Here is a 20,147-nt window from a genome sequence, read left to right on the forward strand (position 1 = left end):
TTGGTGATCTCCCTTGATTTCCATGCTGGGAGACAGCAAGGACTCAGTGCGCCAGTAGCATCTCTACTCTCAACTCAAAAAGCTTACTTAGAGCCCTGCTTCGAACTCCCTAATGAACACCTTTCTGCCAGCTCACACTGCCTACCATAGCCACCTCTGCCTCAACACTGAGCCTTAGAGGGTTGGTGCTTGATAAATATTTACTATTTAAATGAAATTAACTATGGGGCTCTTGAGTGGGTCAAGGCACCTGGGTTCCAGTGCTGGTTCTGCCCTCTCCCGGCTCCTTGGAGGGGTAGAGGGTAGTTGGGGAGGGCACCTTGGAGGGGTAGACGGTAGACGGCCCGTTGGCTACCCCGTTGACTCCGCTGCAGCCCAGAGTCCACGATCGTTCCACAGAGCCAGGACATAGAAGGACGGCGCCGCGGAAATCAGGAAATAGTAAGCGGAGGTCCAAAGACGCCGGAAGTTGTGCGGAGAGGACCAGCCACCGGAAGTTAGTGGCGGCTTCAAGATTGACGCTCTAGAATCCCGGAGGACCGGCGACTCTGTGGGTAGATGTGACCGAGCACCCTCTACCTGGGACGATGCATTCCCAGAACCCAACTCCCGGGACCGAACAGGAAAATGGCGGGGCGCTATTCCACCAAGCGATGGGAACTGATATGGGAAGAGGGGCCTAAAAGTAAGAGTCCCATGCATGTCAGCTCCTCCGAGCTCCCAAGACTAGCTGCAACTGGCTAGACGAGAGCAAGTCAGTCGATTGGGATGCGCACGGGCACGCAACCGGGCGTTGCCTTCCATTCGCGCGTCGCCTGGGGATGCCAGCGCGCATGCGTAGGAAGACGGCGCCCGGCTCCGAGCGCACCCCTGCGAAGCGCCGAGCCGACTTTGGGCGGCTCCCGCCCGCGAGCTGGACAGCGGCGCGCGCGCGGGGGCAGAGGCGTGGCTTCCTATGCAGCTGTGCTCGGATTGGGCAAAGCAATCAGAAGGGCGGGAACCTCCTCAGAAATCGCGCAGCGATTGGCTAGAGGCTGGAGGGAGCGTGGTCTTGGGAGGCGGGGCAGGGTGACTGGTGGCGCTGAGCGCGACGCTGAGGTGGTGGCGGCGGCCTTAAACAAGTGAGCGAGCGACTCTGGGATTCCCCCTCCACTGGGGACGGGAGGCCAGGGAACCCTGGGGACCCTGGAGAGCCCCAAGGAGGCTTCGGGGTGAGGCGCGATTCGGTGAGTGTAGACCGAGGAAAACGAAGTGCCCCGCCCCTCCCTTCCTGGACCTCGCCTCGCGGCACCTCCCCCACCTCCGACCCTGCGTTGCACTCGGACCTGAGCTTTGGGCTCCGAGTCCCGGGCGAGAGACGTCTACTGTGTGCCAGCCGCTGTCTTTTTCCCCTTACCGGGCTCCCGTCTGCTTAGGGGACTTGGAAATTCTTCCCTGGTCCTGCTCCCCAGCCTCACAGAGGGGAAACTGAGGCCCGGGGCGGGCTCCACCTCACCAGTGTTACCATATAGAGGTCATGGCCGAGCCCCTGAAAGAGGAAGACGGCGAGGACGGCACTGGAGAGCCCCCCGAGCCCGTGAAGGCGGAACCCGCCAACACCAATGCCTCTGTAGCGGCCAAGAATCTGGCCCTTCTTAAAGCCCGCTCCTTCGATGTGACCTTTGACGTGGGGGACGAGTATGAGATCATCGAGACCATAGGCAACGGGGCTTACGGGGTGGTTTCCTCTGCGCGCCGCCGACTCACTGGTGAGCTTCCCTATTGTGCTCCTCTCATAGATGTGGAAACCGGTTCCCTGAGAGTGAGAAAGCTGTCCCATCTCAAACATCCAGGAAGGAAAGCTGGGTCACACTTTATGGTCCAAGTCAACAAATATTAGTTACGTGCTATCTGGGAGCCAGGCTCCGTGTTGGGCAGTTCTCAGAAACTCTGGCATGGTGGTTTTGCCAGCACATCTGCCTACTTCCTCCTTAGAAAAATGTCCCAATTGGACCAGATTGGAGATCCTGTCCATGGTTTCTGAAAGAGAAATGTGTTCTAGAGTCAGAGACTGATGAAAGGGATTAGTGGTAGGATGGTTGAGGTCTGAGATGGAAAGAGAATGTAGAGAGGTAAAATGAATAGGCATTGGAGTCTAGAATCTACCACTAAGTAGCTATGCAACCCCCAGTAAGTTCTTGAGACAAGAATCCCTCATCTCTAACTTTGAGCTATCAGTACCTATCCTAGGGGACAGATGCGAAGGGAAAATATGATAGTGTATGTAAAGTGCTTAGCACAGGGCTTGGCATGTAGTAGGTACTCAGTATATAGTAGTAGCTGTTGTTATTCAGTATCTGGTAGCTATTGACATCATAGATGGGAGGTGTTGCATGGGGCCTTTTGCCACTTTGCAGCTATCCCAAGGTACCTTGTAGTATCTGCCTTTTCTTTGCTCCCCAGGCCAGCAGGTGGCCATTAAGAAGATCCCTAATGCTTTCGACGTGGTGACCAATGCCAAGCGGACCCTCAGGGAACTGAAGATCCTTAAGCACTTCAAGCATGACAACATCATCGCCATCAAGGACATCCTGAGGCCCACTGTGCCCTATAGCGAGTTCAAATCTGTGTAAGGAGCAGGGATGGGAGAGGAGGCAGAGTTGGGACCTTTTTGGAAGGCTGGGACCATATTGCTGAAGTTGTGGAAAGACAGCTGAACATAATGAAAGGCAGGCTGGGAAAAATTTTATTGTTACAGGACCAGTGCTCCCTTAGGGTTTTGCCAGGTACAACTGTGATTCCTTAAGAAAAGTACAGATGTTAAAATTTTATAGACTCAGTATATAGGACACTTATTCTATAACTGCACCCTGCTATTACCAGAGCAGACATCACTAATCAATCACAGAACAGTTTTCTACAGAAAATAGGCAAGCCATCACAATTTTCATTACAGTCTTTGAAACAGCCACTACCAAACAATGGAGACAGCCTCAAAACTAAACCTATTGGCCAGCTCTTATTTAGTCCAACCTCATTTTTCTCTGATGAGGAAATAGATCTGGAGAGAAAAATGATTTAAGTTCGTGGAAAAGTTGTAGACAGTTTAGAATCTTAATACCATGCCATTGGTCTTTACATAGTCGAAGGGTAAGGCCATTTCCTATCTGGAGCCAGGAGGACGTGGTAAGGTTGGGGCTGGAGTGTAGGCAAGACAGCCCATGTCTCTCTCCCCTATGTCTTCTAGCTATGTGGTCCTGGACCTGATGGAGAGTGACCTGCACCAGATCATCCACTCCTCACAGCCACTCACGCTGGAGCATGTGCGCTATTTCCTGTACCAACTGCTGCGGGGCCTCAAGTATATGCATTCAGCTCAGGTCATCCACCGCGACCTCAAGCCCTCTAACCTGTTGGTGAATGAGAACTGTGAGCTCAAGATTGGTGACTTTGGCATGGCCCGTGGCCTGTGTACCTCGCCTGCTGAGCACCAGTACTTCATGACTGAATATGTGGCCACTCGCTGGTACCGTGCCCCTGAGCTCATGCTCTCACTTCATGAGTACACACAGGCTATTGACCTGTGGTCTGTGGGCTGCATCTTTGGTGAGATGCTGGCCAGGCGCCAGCTCTTCCCAGGCAAAAACTATGTGCACCAGCTGCAGCTGATCATGATGGTGCTAGGTACCCCATCGCCGGCTGTGATTCAAGCTGTAGGGGCTGAAAGGGTGCGGGCGTATATCCAGAGTCTGCCACCACGCCAGCCTGTGCCCTGGGAGACAGTGTACCCAGGCGCTGACCGCCAGGCCCTCTCACTGCTAGGGAGAATGCTGCGTTTTGAGCCCAGTGCCCGCATCTCAGCAGCTGCTGCCCTTCGCCACCCCTTCTTGGCCAAGTACCATGACCCTGATGATGAGCCTGACTGTGCCCCACCCTTTGACTTTGCCTTTGACCGTGAAGCCCTTACCCGGGAACGGATTAAAGAGGCTATTGTGGCCGAGATTGAGGACTTCCATGCACGGCGTGAGGGCATCCGTCAACAAATACGCTTCCAGCCTTCCCTACAGCCTGTGGCTAGTGAGCCTAGCTGTCCTGACATTGAAATGCCGAGTCCCTGGGCTCCCAGTGGGGATTGTGCCATGGAGTCACCTCCCCCAGCCCCACTGCCATGCCCTGGCCCTGCACCTGACACTATTGATCTGACTCTGCAGCCACCTCCCCCTCCAGCCAGTGAACCAACTCCTCCAAAGAGGGAGGGTGCCATCTCAGACAACACCAAGGCAGCCCTCAAAGCTGCCCTGCTCAAGTCCTTGCGAAGCCGGCTTAGAGGTGCCTTGTGGAGGCAGCCACTGAGTTGGGAATGGGGTGGCACAAGGGGGACTTTGGGCTTGAACAGGGCCACAGGCTCTTACCTTCCCCTTGTCTAACTTCCCTGCAGATGGCCCCAGTGCCCCCTTGGAAGCACCTGAGCCTCGGAAGCCAGTGACAGCTCAGGAGCGCCAGCGGGAGCGGGAGGAAAAGCGGCGGCGGCGACAGGAACGAGCCAAGGAGCGGGAGAAGCGGCGACAGGAACGGGAGCGCAAGGAACGGGGGGCAGGGGCCTCTGGGATCCCCTCAACTGATCCCCTGGCTGGGCTGGTGCTCAGTGACAATGATCGCAGCCTGCTAGAGCGCTGGACTCGCATGGCCCGGCCCCCAGCCCCGACCCTGGCACCAGCCCATGCCCCAGTGCCAACACCCAATCTAGCCCAGCCCACCAGTCCTCCTGCTGGCCCTAAAGCCCAGCCCACTGGACCCCCACTGCAACCTATAGGCTCTACTCCTGGTCCACAGCCTGCCTGTCCACCCCCTGGCCCTGCTTCCCACCCTGCTGGCCCATCTGGGCCCATTCCTGGCCCTGCTACACTCCAGACCGCCACCTCTTCCAGCCTCCTGGCCCCCCAGTCGCTTGTGCCAACCCCTGGGCTGCCTGGCCCCAGCACCCTGGGGGTTCTGCCTTACTTCCCATCTGACCCACCCCCTCCAGACCCCAGGATGGCTCCTCAGTCCTCCACCTCAGAGTCACCTGATGTCAACCTGGTGACCCAGCAGCTGTCCAAGTCTCAGGTGAGAGAAGAGGCCCAGGCTGTGAGGACACCTGGATCTGGGCCCAGGGAAAATGGGTTTGGGGAGTCCTTGCTGTTTGGTGGGGACAGGGAGATGAAGGAGGCTTTGATGTGTCCTTGTTTCATGAAAACAGCAGCAGATAGGGCTTTATCTCTGAACTTATTTCCTTGTAGAAGGAGCATAATGTTGAGCAGTTGTTGGGAGACAAATATAATGCTTCCTGGGACATGCCTGGCCTGGAGATGGGCCTCTAGCCCTCACTGATTGTCGAGGCTGGCATTGTCAACCATGGATATCCAGGCATGATCACTAGTAGCATCAGGACAAGGGGTTGTCCTGCAGACCTCACTCTGCTTTTGGTGGTGCTTGCATTATAACCTGTCATTATCTCTTGCAGGTGGAGGACCCCTTGCCCCCCGTGTTCTCAGGCACTCCAAAGGGCAGTGGGGCTGGCTATGGTGTTGGCTTTGACCTGGAGGAATTCTTAAACCAGTCTTTTGATATGGGCGTGGCTGACGGGCCACAGGATGGGTAAGATGGCTGTACCCAACTTCTGGAGTGGGATTGTGGGTAGTAGTAGTTCCCGGTACAGGAGGAGCTACCTGTGGGATGGGTGAGGAGCCAGCCTAGGCTAACAGCTCTTCCTGTTCCCCTTTCCCCTGCAGCCAGGCAGACTCGGCCTCGCTCTCAGCTTCCCTTCTTGCTGACTGGCTCGAGGGCCATGGCATGAACTCTGCTGACATTGAGTCCCTGCAGCGTGAGATCCAGATGGATTCCCCGATGCTGCTGGCTGACCTGCCTGAACTCCAGGAGTCTTGAGGCCCACAGTCCGTGCCTTGCTGCTAGGGGCAGACTCAGCTCCAAGGCCCACAAGAGCATTCTCAAGGGCTTGTGCCTTGGGCCCAGCAGAGGAAGCTCACCTTGAATTATTCTGCAGGTTCATCTCAGACCAACCCTGCAGCCTTAAGTAGCCACCTGAGCCACCACCGAGCTGTGGCAGGATTGGGAAACCTCTACTCCCTAAGCAACCCTTTTCAGTATTTTATTTTTATTGTCATTATTATTATTATTATATAATTTTATTATTAGTCAATCTTTTTGCCATCAAAATGAGGCTAATGAAATATAAGGTTTCCAGGTGTCTTTGGAGTGGAGGGCAGGGTACTGTCAATAGGGGAACAATAAGGAGCCAGGTGCCTACTTTTGGGGGCCAAGCAAACGCATTTGCATGCACAATAGCCAAAGCCAGTTCATTCAGGTCCTGAGGTTTATTGAGACCCCCACTCCCCACCTGCTTCCAGCCCCACAGAAGTTGTCCTCTGCCCCTTCACATGGTCAGACCTCAACCCTAGCATGGGTGGGAGGACCTTATGTTTATGCCTACCTTGATTGTGGCTGTTCTCAAGGGGCGAGCCGTAGCTGTGGTAAAATACAGTTTTGGCATTGAGCTTTGGGGGCCTGGGACAGGCAGGTGGGAGAAGCTGGATATGATAGTGAGGCAGGGCTGGGAGGGTGTGTCCATGGTGCTCACCGCTAGAGAATAAGCTTGTGGGAGGGAGGCGAAGGATGAGAGAGATTCTAAGAACAGCTAGGGAGGTTGCTGGGGTGTGGCAGTGGTGGCGACATGCAGGTGGTCTGGCATACTCTGTGGGTGTTGGTCAGACTGTACCAGCTCAGAGTAGCACACTAGGGTGGCCCCAGATGAAGGATCCCATAGTAAGGAAGCTGGCTAAGGTAGAACACAAAAGCTTGCAGCCTGGGAGAGCAGCTCCTGACTCTCAGCCTTTGGAATAGGGTGGAGGCAGCTAAGAGTTGTGTGGAGCCCAGCCAGATCCAGGTTGGCTGTGCCTTTCAGAGGAGGCCTGGGAGGCTGCTGGCACTATGGCCTCAGGTGGTGAGCAGTGGAGGCTTGGCCCAGGGTATTATAGGATCAGCTGAGGCTAGAGCCATAAGGCCCCCTGTGAGAAGTAGGTGCTAAGAGCAACAGAACTGACAAAGGTGGGGGTGGCTACAGCAGAGGAAGCACTCATGGAAACCCAAAGCAGCCAGGGGAGTGTTGGGGCCTGATGGGGCCAGCCCCTCAGGTTCGGCGGATTTTCATCTCAGTGCGCTTGAGGGAGTAGTAGAAGCCCTTCCACTGGGCCCAGTTTATGCCATTGGCATAGGAGAGGTGGGAGCCACCCAGGTAGAAGCCATTGAGATTGGCAAAGTGGCAGCTGCGGAACCAGAAGGCTCCTGAGGAGAGTGCTGCACAGTTCTGCACAAAGAGGTCCTGGTCCCGGTCAAATGTAGAGAACTTCTGGCCGCTGTGGTAAGATAGGGAGTCGCCTGGTGGAAAGAGGGATGGGGTTGCTGAGGCTGGGAGCTGAGCCCCTAGCTGGCAGGGAGGGAGGTGACAGCAGTAATGAGTGATGCTGTGAGAGACATCACGTGTCAGCCTGGTGGGATGGGGCACCCTCCCTGAGCCAGATGTTGGGTAGCTGTGCTCTTGCAGTGAAGAGAAACAGCTGCTCCTCACAGGGCTGCCTAGAGTGGAGTGGATGCAGCTGAGGCCCAAGCTGGTTGGAAGCCAGCTGTGGCCCTTCTAGGCCAGGAAGGGGAAGGGCCTGAAGGGGGTCAGAGGCCAACCGGCAGCGCCAGCTCTGCCTTTTCCCCCACAGCTCCTCCTTAGGCTGGCGGGAGGGTGATACCTGCCCCGCCGTCCTCAAAGCCTGCCACGTAGAGGGTGTAGCCATCCTCCTCAGCACTGACCGCGTTGGGTGAGATGGAGAAGTCGACGTATCTGGCGTAGGCTGTGTTGTTCTCAAAGTCCTCCAAGTCCACTCGCAGCTCGTACTTCTGCTTCAGCGTCAGGAGATGCAAGTTCTGCAGCCCTGGGGAGGAGGGACAGCTAGTCAGCAAGGATCTGGCCCTGGGGCAGCCCGCAGCCCATCTGGGCCCCACCTTACCCAGCCAGTATTCCCCATCTGCGCGGCCAAAGCCTAGCTTGTAGTCGTTCCAGCCTCGGAAGAAACTCACTGAGCCATTGAATCTCTTCTGGAAAACCTGAAGCAGAGAAAATGGGCCTGGATTATCAAGGCTCCAGTGGGAAAGGTCCTCACCTAGGCATGGACCCTGTGATGCTGAGGCAGTTTGTTAAAGGACTGAGCTTGGGGCCTAAACCAAGGTGCACACTGGCATCTCTCAGCAACTGCCAAGTCCTGGGAAGAGGTTAAGAGGGCATCCTAGAGTTCAAACGCCTGGGTGGAAGTCCTGTGCTGGCTGTGTGACCTTTGGCGAGTTACTTCACCTCTTGGGTTTATTTCAGCTCCTTGTCTGTGAAAGGTACCTTCCTCCCAGGATTATTGTGAGAATTATATTCACTATCCTGCTTTAAGCACCTAGAATTCAGTGCTGGCAGCAGCTCACAAACTAGCTGTGGGTATTGTTATCCTCATTTTAAAGATGAAGAAACTTAAGCTCTCAGAGGTGAAGCTTGATCACAGTTGGTGCTAGAACTGGGCCTCTTTTCCTCTCCTCCCACTCACCGTCCACTTCCCGCCCTCAGTGGTCATGTCACAGAAGACAGGCACAGGCACGCTGGGGCCCAAGGGGTAGATGAGGTACACGCCGTCTGCCTGGTAGCCCTGGGTGTAGATGTCGTCACAGTCCAGGGGCTGCTGAAGGCAAGACTTCTCCAGAGCTGGAGGATGGAGGAAGAAGGGTGAGGAGAAGGAAGGGGACTAAGACATACTGCACACACCTTGGCACCCCACAGTTTGTCTCTGTCCCTTGGGGTAGGGTGCTCTATCAGGTGAACAAGATGATCTTCAAGTATCCCTCCTTTCTTCGAGAGGGGGATGTCTGAAGATCAACTTGTTCACCTGCCTCATCTTACAGAGCAGGAGACAGTCCTGCAGATCTGGGCCTCAGCCTTGAGGCCTGACTCCCAAAAATGATGGCTCAGAACAGCTTCTCCTTACCCAGCCTGTTAGTCAGGCCACATTTGCAAACATGTGCTGCTTACCATCTCCCCGGATCCCGGAAACCTGGGTGGTGCAACGGGGAATGGAGAGAAGCAGCAGCAGCAGCGGCAGGGCCAGGAGGGCCTGGTGACAGAAAAACAGGGTCCCATCACAGGGCCTCCCTCCAGCACCAGAGTCCCCCCTACAGGAAACCCTTTGCTTGCCCTCTTACCCCTCCCAAGAAACCTCACTCTGGGACAACCTTAGCACCCTCATAGCCTAAAAGTTTCAACTGGATCACGAGAAACCCCTGTACCTCCATAAACCCCTCTCAGTTTCAGGGTCCTTTTAACAGAATGGGCTCAATCCCCCAATGCCACGCGTCCCCCGCCCCAGGTCCAGTACCTTCATGCTGCCAGTTCAGCTCAGAGCGGCTGGGTGTCTGCTGCCCCAGACTGCAGCCGCCCAGAGTTATGTGCTGGGCCCCAGCCAGCCGCCTGAGCCCCGCCCCCTAGAGTTGCAGAACCCCCTCTCCCCGTCCCAGGCACTGAACCAGCATCTGCTGGGGCCAGGGCACCACCTGTATCTCATTAGGCCTGTCAGGGGCAAAGTACTGCAGACATTAACTCCTGCTGGCTCAGACTGCTCCCTGGATCCCCTCTGCCATCCACCCCCCCGGACTTGTGGGCCCCCTGGCACTGGCAGCCTATCCCTTGTTTCCTGATGCCCCTCCCCAGAAGTGTTTATTTTCTCCCCCTCCTTCCTTGGTCTATCTGTCATCATAGGGATCGTGGGGAGGGTGTGAGCATGCCTGAGTTCTGGGGAGGGGAGGTCCATTCTGGGGGTGGGGAGTGCTGCTTCAGAGCTTCTGATGTCAGGGCCGGCCTGGGGTTGGGGAGCGGGGAGTGAAGAGGCAGCAGGGGCCAGGCAGGCTCCTGGCAGGACTGGGACATTTCTGAGCCATGAGCACAGCCTGCAGGCGTCCAACTGCTGTCTGCCCTAGCTCACGCCAGGGCCCCTCTCCAGCCGCCCCCTTGCTCTGGTCTCCTCAGGCCCTCTTCTTTCCCCTCCCAGACTCCCCTGGGGATCTGTCTGGCAAGCATAGGGCCTCTTTTTGTTTTTCTTTACCTCCCCACCCCACCTTCCTTTGAAACCTCTCACTTCAGCCCCCATCTAACCTCAGACTCCCCTCTGTGCCCCTCTCAACCACTGTCCCATCACCCCAGCCTCAAAAGCCCACCTCTTACCTTCTTGCCCACAATGAGCTGTCGTGGCAACCTGCCCACCTCCCAACCACCCCTGAAGCCCATCTATTTCTTCACTCAGGTCCTGGCCTCCTTGTAGCCCTATCACCACGGTGCTCCTCCAGCCTCTTCACAGATCTCCCTGCTTCTGATTCCCCACCTCCTCTCATCCTCTGCACAGGCTGTGAGAATACTCTTTCTAGATAGGTGCTCTGTCACCCTTGCTTAAAGCCTCTGGTGATTCCGTATTGCTTCAGGGATGAAGCTTAATTTCTCACTTTGGACTTGAGAGGAATTTTAAGTCTGGTGTACCTTAAGGACCTTATCCCTTATTGCTTGTGACTCATTTATGAGTACAATTTGTCTGCACCAGACTTCTGCCCCTGCCTTTGCCTGCTCTGTTCTCTGTGGGACCCACCTGTTGGTCTTCTCTGCCTGGCCATGAATGCCAGTGGGCACGTCTGTGTCTCATTCTTGCACTCTCAGCACCCATAACAGAACCTGGCACAGAGCAGGCATGGCATGTGCCCTTATTCACAGATAAATACTTTTTGAGCACCTACATTGTGCTGGCTGCTGGGGATACAATATCTGCCCCCAAGGAATGGCAAATAGGCATTAGATAGTTTATTGCAAATGTAATGCGTGTTATGAAAGAACTTTTGATGAATGAGTGAAAAAATGAAATATTCAGAGGCACAAAGTAAGAAAGCAGCTCTGGCTCAGGTCTCCTCTCCTTACTCCTGAGTCAATAAGCCCCTTAGACAAGTCCAACTGGCCTCCTTGGGTTGGTTCTGTAGTTGCTGAGAGGAGTTGCCTCTTCATAGTTGTCTCCTGGGGGCTCTAGAGCCAGGCTGCCTGCGTTAAATTCCAGGTTGTGCCACTGGTTGGCTGGGTAACTTCGAACAAATTATATAGTCTCTCTGTGCCTCAGTTTCCTCAGTGAAAATGAAGATATTAATAGAACCTCCTCCAAAGGTGCGAGGTAAGGATTACATAATCTTTTCAACACATTGCCCACAATTGGTAACTATTTGCCAAATACTATCTTCATCATAATGATTGTTCTTACATGAATGGATTGTCTTTAACACAATTTTTATTCTTATCTCTGGAAGAGAGAGTTGTCTAACTCTCAATAGCCATTCTTCCTTTAGTCCTGAGTAATAAGATCCTGATTTTTAGCAGGACTGATTGTGAGACCACATGTCTGAATTTTGGCCAACAAAATGCAAACAGATGTAAAGGTAGGAGCTACTCCCTCTTCTCCCTGTTATCTGTCCTGTTGTTGGGCATGATGGCTGGAGCTCCAGCTGCCACCTTAGGTTGAGGCCCTCATTGGGATGGTGGAGGGTTGATCAAGGAGCTGGGTCCCTCACAACCTCATGGAATGGGTCCAAGGCCAGCTCTGGACTACCCTCTAGGCCTCTTTTATGTAGAAGAGAAAGAAACGTCTATCCAGTTTAAGCCTGTTGTTTTTCCTGTAACACACAGCTGAATCTAATCCAAATACATCTCTCCTTTTAGCAAATGCCAGCTAATTTTAGCACAGGCTACAAAAAGGAAAATAATGAAAAATCAGCCGTCAAAACAAATAATGAAATGTATCCTAAGTCAAGTATCAAAGACTTTGCAGAATACAAATAATGAACATAGGAACCCCTCCCCCCCAAAAAATATGCTATAAGGTATCAATCATATTTTGCCTATTGGCTTTAAAAAAACCCAAAACTTAATGTATGTGGTTGTGGCAAAGCAGGCACTCTGTTTATTGGATGTGATCATGAGGGAGTTTAACTCTTTAGGGAAAAAATTTGGCAATACATACCAGGAGTCAAAAGAGTCAGTAATCCTTTTTGGAGGTACTGTCTGAAGGAAATACTCCAACATTGAAAAAGGTACATGTATTTGTTAGTGGACATTGTTGGCTGCCCAGCATGGGAAACTTCTTCCCATGTTTGGGAGTTCCCTCTAATTGGAATGTGGGGTGCTTGCTTTCCTGTGCTTCCTTGCAGTTTTGTTGAAGGCACGTGACCTGGGTTTAGTCAAACACACTACTCTGAGCTTTGTTTTGGGAGATGTCAACTTGAGAAGCAAGAGCATATAAAATCCGTTTTTGGAATGGTAGTAACTCCAGAGGTGTCTGAGGTCTAGGGTCTCTGGCTGGTTGGTGGTGACTTTGCAAGAGCAGTGCTGAGTGATATTGGCTCCATCTTGGGCTACAATGCCCTGAGCTTGGTTCTCAGCCCTCCTGGCAAGTGATTTGCTCTGCCCGTTATCTGTTTGAAAAAGACCCCAGCTCATATGGGTAAAGATGTTTACCAACTCTGACTGACTTTGTCAGGAGACTCAAGGCCGCAGAGTTGCTGGGAGACTGGAAAAATAGCTTGACTAGGGGTGGGTAGGAGCTGAAGCTGCTCCTGGGCTCTGGGAAACAGGCCTTCAGTAGTGGTCTTATAGTGGGGACAGTCTGTCAGAATGATGCCGTTCACTGCATAGGGCTGTGGGTTTGTCTGGTTAAGAGCCAGATTCCAGGAGTTGGGAGCACTCCATTCCATTGGCCTTCTTTGGATCACTTGCCCACTGCCTGGGTATTTCCCGCTCCACTCTGCCTTTCTCCATCCTGCTTTGTGCCCAGGGCATCACTGGGTTCCCATGGTTTCTGGCTCCTGGCTGGATTTGACAAATGTCAGGCTCTGGCAGGAGATGGGAGAATATAATAGGTTGGGATATTTCTTCCTGGCTCCTGTCCTGCCTAGGACTACAGTTTTGGCAATGGCTGTGTCCCCTCTCTCTTATAGCTCCTGACATAACCCCCTTCACTGGCCCTGATAACCCCATTTCTTCCCCTTACTCCTGGAGCCTGAGATGGTAAGGACTCCTTCCCTTCATTGCTAGTCCCAGGGTGCCTCAACACCCATGCTGGGTTCTTTAATGTCCACACCCTTCATTAAATTCTCTTAAAAACAAAACAACTGAATCTGCCCTTGTTTCCTGCCAGGACCCCGATTAACAGAAGGTCTTTGTTCTAAAAGCCCAGTAGCCCGTGGAATGTCTGGGACAATAGCTAAGGACAAGACTTCTGATGACTATTCTTATTATCTCCCCACCTTCAGCCTGAGCCTAAGAAGGCAGAGCAGGGGAGTTTTGGGAGGGAACTCCTAGGAGCGGAGAGCACTCATGGATGGGAGAGAGTGTGTCTCCCACCTCAGGCCAGTGAAAGGGCTCCAAGGGAGATGGGGTTGTTTGGAGAGAAGGAGAGACTATGGCTGAACTCCCGAAACCCAGGCGAGACTCCTCTCCAGAGGCTGCTACTATAACAGTATGGGAGGAACTATTGGGAAGACAGATAGGCATGAACACCAGGGCTACCACAGGATGGGCAGGGCAAGGATATGGTGTGCCTTGGAGCCTAGCGGACACTAGAACTTCAGGTCAGATTGGATTAGGGCCCACTCTAGTGGCCTCATTTTAATAACCTCACCTCTTTAAAGGCCTTGTCTCCAAACAGAGTCATATTCTGAGGTGCAGGGGGTTAGGGCTTCAACATGTGACTTGTGGGGGACAATTTCTGCCCATAACAAGCACCTACTAGGATGCGTCAGGCAGTCTTTAATCCCTATATTGGCAGTAGTAACCAGACAGCCCTCCTGGAGCTAGAGAGGGAGAAAAAAAGAAAAAAAAATGATAATAAGTGCTGTGAAAAGGAAAGAGATTGTGGGTGGGGTGGGAGGGGCCATGGTGAGGAGAGGCAGTGGCTTCATGAGGTCCAAGGTTCAACACGGGGTCTTTCATAGTGGGAAGCCCATCCCTCCCCACACTTTACTTCTTTGTAAAGAGGGAAATAAGGAGGGATTTGGTATCTCCACTTTTTTTTTGTATTTCAGGGATAGTTCAGATAACAGAGCTCAGAGTGTGGCCAAGAAAGGAAGCAGGTTGGCAATGGGGAAGGTATTCGATGCCAGGCTAGGACATTTAAAGTTGACCCTGAGGGCCTTTGAGTTTAGGGTATTTTGAGATATGACCTTCTGTCCCATTAACCTTCTAGAATTTATGTCACCTATGTGCTTTTTAATGTGCGAGATCTGTGGATACTGTGTAATGGGGAGAAAACATACAGATGAAAGTGTTTTGTTTTTTGTTTTTTAAGTAATCAAATGAATGCATGCACATAGTTGGGTGGGGGCGGAGGGCAGGGAAAGAATACTGAAAAGCCCTTATAGAAAAACAGAAGTCCCTCTCCTGGCGTTTGAGGAGTCCTTGGGGTGGGCCTTTGCTATTTCATTGTGTGGCACTTGATGGCTCTTTCACACTGGAGGCTTATGTCCTCATTCTGAGAAAATTCTTCTCGATTACCTCTTCTCTATTACCTCAATTTTCTGTGTGTTCTTTCTGATAATTTTATTAGTTAGATTTTGGACCTCCTAAATCAAGCCTTTATATGTTCTTATCTTTTCTCTGACATTTTCCATCTTTGTGTTTTCAAATCTAAATTCTGGAGCACACACTTAATGTTCAGCACTCCTATTGAAGTAAAAAAGTTGGCTATATAATGTTATTTGTATTTTTCAGTTCCTCTTTGTTTTAAGGCTTTATTGGGGGTATAATTTCCATGTTGTAAAACCTACCCACTGTAAGTGTACAGGTGAACAGTTGCTCCTTTAAACAAATAGATTTTATTTTTTAGAGTACTTTTAGGTTTGCAGCAAAACTGAGGAGAAAGTACAGAGAGTTCCCTTACACAGATTTCCCCTGCCCCTACACATGCACACCATACCCCACTATCAACATCCCCCACCAGAGTGGTACATTTATTATAATTAATGAACCTACATCGTTATACCTTTTCCAAAGTATCATATAGTTGGAATCGTATAGTATGTAACCTTTTTCAGATTGGCTGCTTTCACGTAAATATGCATTTAAATTTTCTCCATGTCTTTTCATGGCTTGATAGCTCATTTCCTTTTAGCACTGAATAATATTCTATTGACTGGATGTACCACTGTTTATCTGCTCACCTACTGAAGGACACCTTGGTTGCTTCCAGGTTTTGGCAATCATGAATAAAGCTGCTATATTTGGGAGTGTGATTGCTGAATTGTATGGAAAGAGTACGTTTAGTTTTGTTAAGGAACTGCCAAACTGTCTTCCCAAGTAGCTATGCCGTATTGCATCCCCACCAGCAATGAATGAGGGTTCCTCTTGCTCCGTACCCTCGCCAACATTTGGCATTGTCAGTGTTCCAGGTTTTCACCATTTTGTAGACACTGAGAAAGAAGATACCCACTGAGAAGGGCTCCTGGTAGCTAACTGGGTTCAAATTTAAAACAAACAAAAAACAGAGCCTACCAGCCATTTCTACACAGGGATTTCTCACACAAACCACGCTTCAGGGAGAAGCCTGCACTAAATTGCCTGGCTCCTGCACTGTGTTTCTGCCATCTGAGCCAGCTTTTATAAAGGAGTTCCTGGAATAGTATTTTACCAATAGGACTGAGGCTTTCCCCATCCAGTTGGAGCTGTGCAGCTATTTCCCCATCAGTACCTTCATCGATCAATCAGAGCGGCTCCATTCTGACCAATCAGGCAGTACCTTTTGGACCAATGAAACTGTGAGGATTTGGAGTCCTTATTTGCATGAGGATAGACCAGTCAGAGACCAGGGATGGAGACTTCTGTCTGTCTAAGTCAGCTACCCTCTGGCTCAGAGAGCACTGTCTCTTTCCACTGACGAAAGAAGACTGTTTTCCTGGCTGGAGCTGAAGATACTAAAGATAAAATACTGAAGATGTCTCACCAGAGCAGAGTAGAGCAGTCTGGCACAGGGCAGAGTAGAGCTGGCCTGGCCAGAGCAGGTGGAGCAGACCAGCGCAGAGCTGAGCAGAGCAGAGCTGTTTAGCAAGAGAGGGTCCTGGCCTCAGGGCTGCCTCACAGCTATGCTGCTTCATAACTGAGCTGCTGATTTGTTCAGATTTGGGAGGAGGCTCTGAAACCTGTTAGAGAACAGTGTTCCACAGCTGTTCTGTATCACAGTTGAGCTGTTTGCACTGAATAAAGTTTCCCTCTCCACTGTACCCCAAATTGGGGATTCTTGTCGGCATTGAATTGGCGCCAATGACCATCAGTGGACAATTCTAGTAGGTGTATAGTTTTGTTATTTTAATTTGCAATTCTCTAATGACATGATGTGAAGCATCTTTTCATATGCTTATTTTTCATTTGCATATTTTTTTTTGGTGAGGTGTCTGTTCAGATCTTTAGCCCATTTTTAAAATCAGGTTCATATTCTTATTGTTTAGTCAATTCCTCATCTCTAACATCATTCAGTATTTTGTCTTGTTTTATAGATGCATATCTTTTATTTCTTTGAGGACAGAAATAATCTGTGACTTTTTCTTCTGTTACATTGTCTCTCTTTAGTCTGTTTGATTAATTATTTGGTCACTCTCTCTTGTGTTTGAAGCTTTTTTCAAATGCTGCTGATTTGTTCAGATTTGGGAGGAGGCTCTGAAACCTGTTAGAGAACAGTGTGGGCCTATGTGGGGGCTGTGCCTTGCTGTCGCTGATGGATTAGAAGTTTGTTGTGCTCCGCAGAACAGAAAACCTACCATGGTGGCACAACCAGATAGAAGCATTTTGTTTTCACACAACAAACAAAACACAGAAATGGGCAGTGCATTTACAAGTTTTTTCACTTTCTTACTGTCTTTTCAGTGGGTTTGGGAAGAACTTGGATGTGAGTATTAGATATGAATCCACCAGATTTAACCCCCTGGGTCATTTACACATCTCATCTTATTTTAAATAATTTCCTGTTGTAGGCACAGCATCCTGCCTTTTATAAATGAAGAAACCAAGGCTCAGAGAGGCAACAGGACCAGGATTAGAACCTGAAATTCATTTTTTCCCTCATTCCTGAGAGCCCCAAGAGACTTCTGACTCCATGGGACAGGAAAACATCAGGTCCTTGGGGACATTTCTAGGAGCTGAGTGGGCCACATGCAGTGAGGACGGTTAGAGGGAGATCCAGGCAGGAAGGAGAGCAAGAGCCCACAGCCTATGTACTGAAGTTGGGGAGGCTTCTTAGGGTGCTGGGTGACGGGCGTGTCACAGGCCCACCTGGGTGGGTACACGTGGCACTTTCTGTGATGCCTGCCCCACAGTGCCCCTCCCTGACACCTAGTTGGCCAGGTTCTGGGTTCTGTTGCCTTGTTTCCTACACCTGCCTGGCTGTCAGTTGTGGAGGGCAGGTGTTGGCCCTATGACTGTGCCCAAGCACTTGGCATGTACCAGGGAGCCACCTTGAGGTGCTGATGGCTGGGTGGGAGCATTTCTCCATCCAGATGCCAGCACCTGTTGAAGAAAGAAGCCTTGGTTGTGGGACCCAGAGGAGGAGGAAGGAGCAGTGCCATGGAGGGGATGGGAGAGTTCCAGGGGCCTAGCAGAGGGGAGGGTCAAAAGGGAAGGAGCAGGTGCAGGGGTTGGCTCATAGCACAGGGAGGCTGTAGACTGGAAGGAAAGGTATATTGCTTTGTGACTATAAAGTACCCTACACATTCAAGAGCTTCTTCCTGGAGATCTTTTAGTAAAAAGAATAGAATCGAAGAACATAGGTTTGAAAATCCTGCTCTCAAGTTCCAAATGTAATTCCTACTGATGGAAAGGACTAATGGGCTCAGAATTCTATTTCCAACAAGTTCTCTCATCACTAAACTTTCATTTTTAGTTCTGTATAAGTACATACACAAGCACACACATTCCTCTGCACATTCATCTCTTTATTCCTTCAATATTGCATTATTTATGGAGCACCTGTTTTGTGTCAGTCACTATGACAGCAGGATTACAGCACTCAAACGTGTAGGCCCCACCCAGGTGCTTACAATGCTGAAAGTTTAGGGAGAAAGAAATGAAACAAACAGTTCTGCACATCCATATCCTCATTCATTTTATTGAGCCCTGATAAACTGCCCCTCTTGTGGCAATGGGGATACACCAAGGAACGAAACAGATGAAATCAACTGCCACCTTGGAGCTGATATTTGGGTGGGGGGACAGACAAAAAAAAAGACATGTAGGTCGCTTATATAGCTTTCTGGGTGGTGAGTGTAATAGAAAACAAAATATGCAAGTGGAATTGATAGAAAGGGATTAAAATTTTATCTAGCAAGGGAGAATGTAAGATGAGATTAAAGCAGGGGTCAGCAAAGCAAACTTTTTCTGTAAAGAGCCAGATACTAATTATTTTAGGCTTTGGAAGCTATTTGGTCTCTGTTGCAACTCTTCGACTCTGCTGCTGTGGTACAAAAGCAGCCATAGACAATCAATTCATAAACACATGAGTATAGCTGTGTACCAGTAGAGTCTTCTTGACAAACAATGAGTTTGGGGCTGATTTGGTCTACAGTGTGCTGAACTGTGGAATAAAGACCTAAGGGAGGTGAAGGAGGGAACCATAAGGATATTTGAATAAAGAACAGTTCAAGCAAAGGAAGCAGTATGTACAAAGGCCCTGAGGTGGGAGTGTGCCAGTGTATTTGAGGGATAAGGAGTCAGCTAGGGTGGTTGGAGCAGAGGGGACAAAAATGAGAGAGTAGGAGGAGAGTTCAAGAGGAGACGGGGCAGATTCTTCAGAGCCTTCTCCATATAAGAAGGACTTTGCAACTGTAATTGTAAACCATGGGAGAGAAGGGCTATAAAGAAGTCCAAGGCCCATGCATAGTTACATTGATCTTAAGTGTTTAGTTCCTGCCTGAGGTAGAACTACGAGCAGATTCTTTTCTTCCTGCCAAGAGAGTTGGTTGTGAATCAAAGAGAAGACTCACCAGGATAAGAAAAACCAAAGCCAGTTTTAAGGCCATCCTCTACTCTCCAGACCTGTTGGGAGCATAGGGCAGGCACCCCTGCCCAGGGCCAAGCAGAGAGTGGGGCCAGGAAGGAGTGAGAAAAGGATATGTCTTATCCAGGCAAACTGTGTGTCCCCGAGGGACTGGGTTTCCCTAATCCAGCAGTGGCATTGCCAGGTGAGTGTCCTGTGACCTCTGAGTTCTGCCCTGGCTGGATGAGGGTGATCTTGGCACTTATGGGAAGTGATCATGCCCTTGGAGGCTGGGACTCCCACAGGTGACTTCTGATCCTTAGAAGCTAAAGGGCAATTAGATCCTGGCATATCATGAAGCTGAAGCCAAGTTCAGCCTGATGTGATTATTTTCTTTTATTGAGATATAACAATGGTATGAGATAGGGGACAGGATGCATTAAGTGTGCAGCTCAAGCAACTCTTACATGGGTAACAGTCCCTTGTCAAGAAATAGAACACTTCCAGCCCCTAGAAAGTTCCTTTTGTGTCCCTCCAAGTCTATATGCCTCAATCCCTACCTGAAGTAGCCACTACTCTGACTTCTCTCATCTTAGCATTAGTTTTTCTTGTTTTTGAACTTTGTATAAATTGAATAATTCAGTATATATTCTTGGGTGTCTGGTCTCTTTTGCTTAACACAATAGTCTTTTAAAAAATATATTCTATGCAGTGGTTCTCAGAGTGTCATTTGGGATCCTTTGAGGATCTTCCCTGTTGTCCGAGAGATCAAAATGATTTTCACAATCATAGTAAAATACTGTTTGCCTTTTCCACTCCAGTTTTCTCATGAATGTATAGTGGAGTTTTCCAGAGGCTGTGCGATGTGTGGCACTTAAACAGACTGAATGAAGGAGCAGACAAGAGATTGATTTTAAGCCTGATAGCAAAAAGATTTGCAGAAGTGTAAAGCCAGTGCCATATTTCCCAGTGTTGGGAAATATGGTTATGTGTTTGTAAATACATAATGGATTTATTATTGTTATTTTAAACAAATTGATAAATACAATTTTT

At 50.3% G+C, this 20,147-nt stretch overlaps 2 protein-coding genes across 5 annotated transcripts; one reads left to right on the plus strand and one right to left on the minus strand.

Annotated features, from left to right (window-relative positions):
• Window positions 1–449: 449 nt before the first annotated feature.
• MAPK7 (mitogen-activated protein kinase 7) lies at window positions 450–6,214 on the plus strand. 4 transcript variants are annotated; one of them, XM_036223773.1, is made up of 7 exons: window positions 450–685; window positions 1,512–1,748; window positions 2,443–2,608; window positions 3,227–4,308; window positions 4,418–5,085; window positions 5,483–5,616; window positions 5,751–6,214. In XM_036223773.1, the coding sequence occupies exons 1-7, from the start codon at window positions 628–630 to the stop codon at window positions 5,902–5,904; spliced, it is 2,499 nt and encodes an 832-aa protein (XP_036079666.1). In that variant the 5' UTR covers window positions 450–627; the 3' UTR covers window positions 5,905–6,214. The 4 variants fall into 4 exon arrangements, with proteins under 4 accessions (XP_036079666.1, XP_016000643.1, XP_016000644.1 ...); XM_016145157.2 differs by lacking the exon at window positions 450–685 and adding an exon at window positions 1,048–1,226 and having other exon boundaries at window positions 1,416–1,748; XM_016145158.2 differs by lacking the exon at window positions 450–685 and adding an exon at window positions 1,048–1,226.
• A 115-nt stretch (window positions 6,215–6,329) lies between these two features.
• Window positions 6,330–9,518, minus strand: MFAP4 (microfibril associated protein 4). The gene is made up of 6 exons (XM_016145171.2): window positions 9,435–9,518; window positions 9,092–9,173; window positions 8,613–8,767; window positions 8,034–8,130; window positions 7,776–7,958; window positions 6,330–7,413 (listed from the first exon to the last, which is right to left on the minus strand). Exons 1-6 carry the CDS (start codon window positions 9,438–9,440, stop codon window positions 7,166–7,168), a joined length of 771 nt encoding a protein of 256 aa, XP_016000657.1. The 5' UTR covers window positions 9,441–9,518; the 3' UTR covers window positions 6,330–7,165.
• Between the last annotated feature and the right edge of the window lie 10,629 nt (window positions 9,519–20,147).

This window comes from Rousettus aegyptiacus, unplaced genomic scaffold, assembly GCF_014176215.1.
Source record: "Rousettus aegyptiacus isolate mRouAeg1 unplaced genomic scaffold, mRouAeg1.p scaffold_m13_p_6, whole genome shotgun sequence".
Classification (NCBI taxonomy): Eukaryota; Metazoa; Chordata; class Mammalia; order Chiroptera; family Pteropodidae; genus Rousettus; species Rousettus aegyptiacus.

What these genes read in the sequence shown, in the direction of transcription:
- MAPK7 (XM_036223773.1), top strand. Translation starts at nt 628, where the DNA reads ATGGCGGGGCGCTATTCCACCAAGCGATGGGAACTGATATGGGAAGAG. An exon ending in ATGGGAAGAGGGGCCTAAAA is followed by an intron (nt 686 to 1,511) that starts GTAAGAGTCCCA and finishes GTTACCATATAG; the next exon opens with AGGTCATGGCCGAGCCCCTG. An exon ending in TGCGCGCCGCCGACTCACTG is followed by an intron (nt 1,749 to 2,442) that starts GTGAGCTTCCCT and finishes TTTGCTCCCCAG; the next exon opens with GCCAGCAGGTGGCCATTAAG.
- MFAP4 (XM_016145171.2), bottom strand. An exon ending in CTGAGGGCGGGAAGTGGACG is followed by an intron (nt 8,131 to 8,612) that starts GTGAGTGGGAGG and finishes TCTCTGCTTCAG; the next exon opens with GTTTTCCAGAAGAGATTCAA. An exon ending in CTTTGAGGACGGCGGGGCAG is followed by an intron (nt 7,414 to 7,775) that starts GTATCACCCTCC and finishes TCTTTCCACCAG; the next exon opens with GCGACTCCCTATCTTACCAC.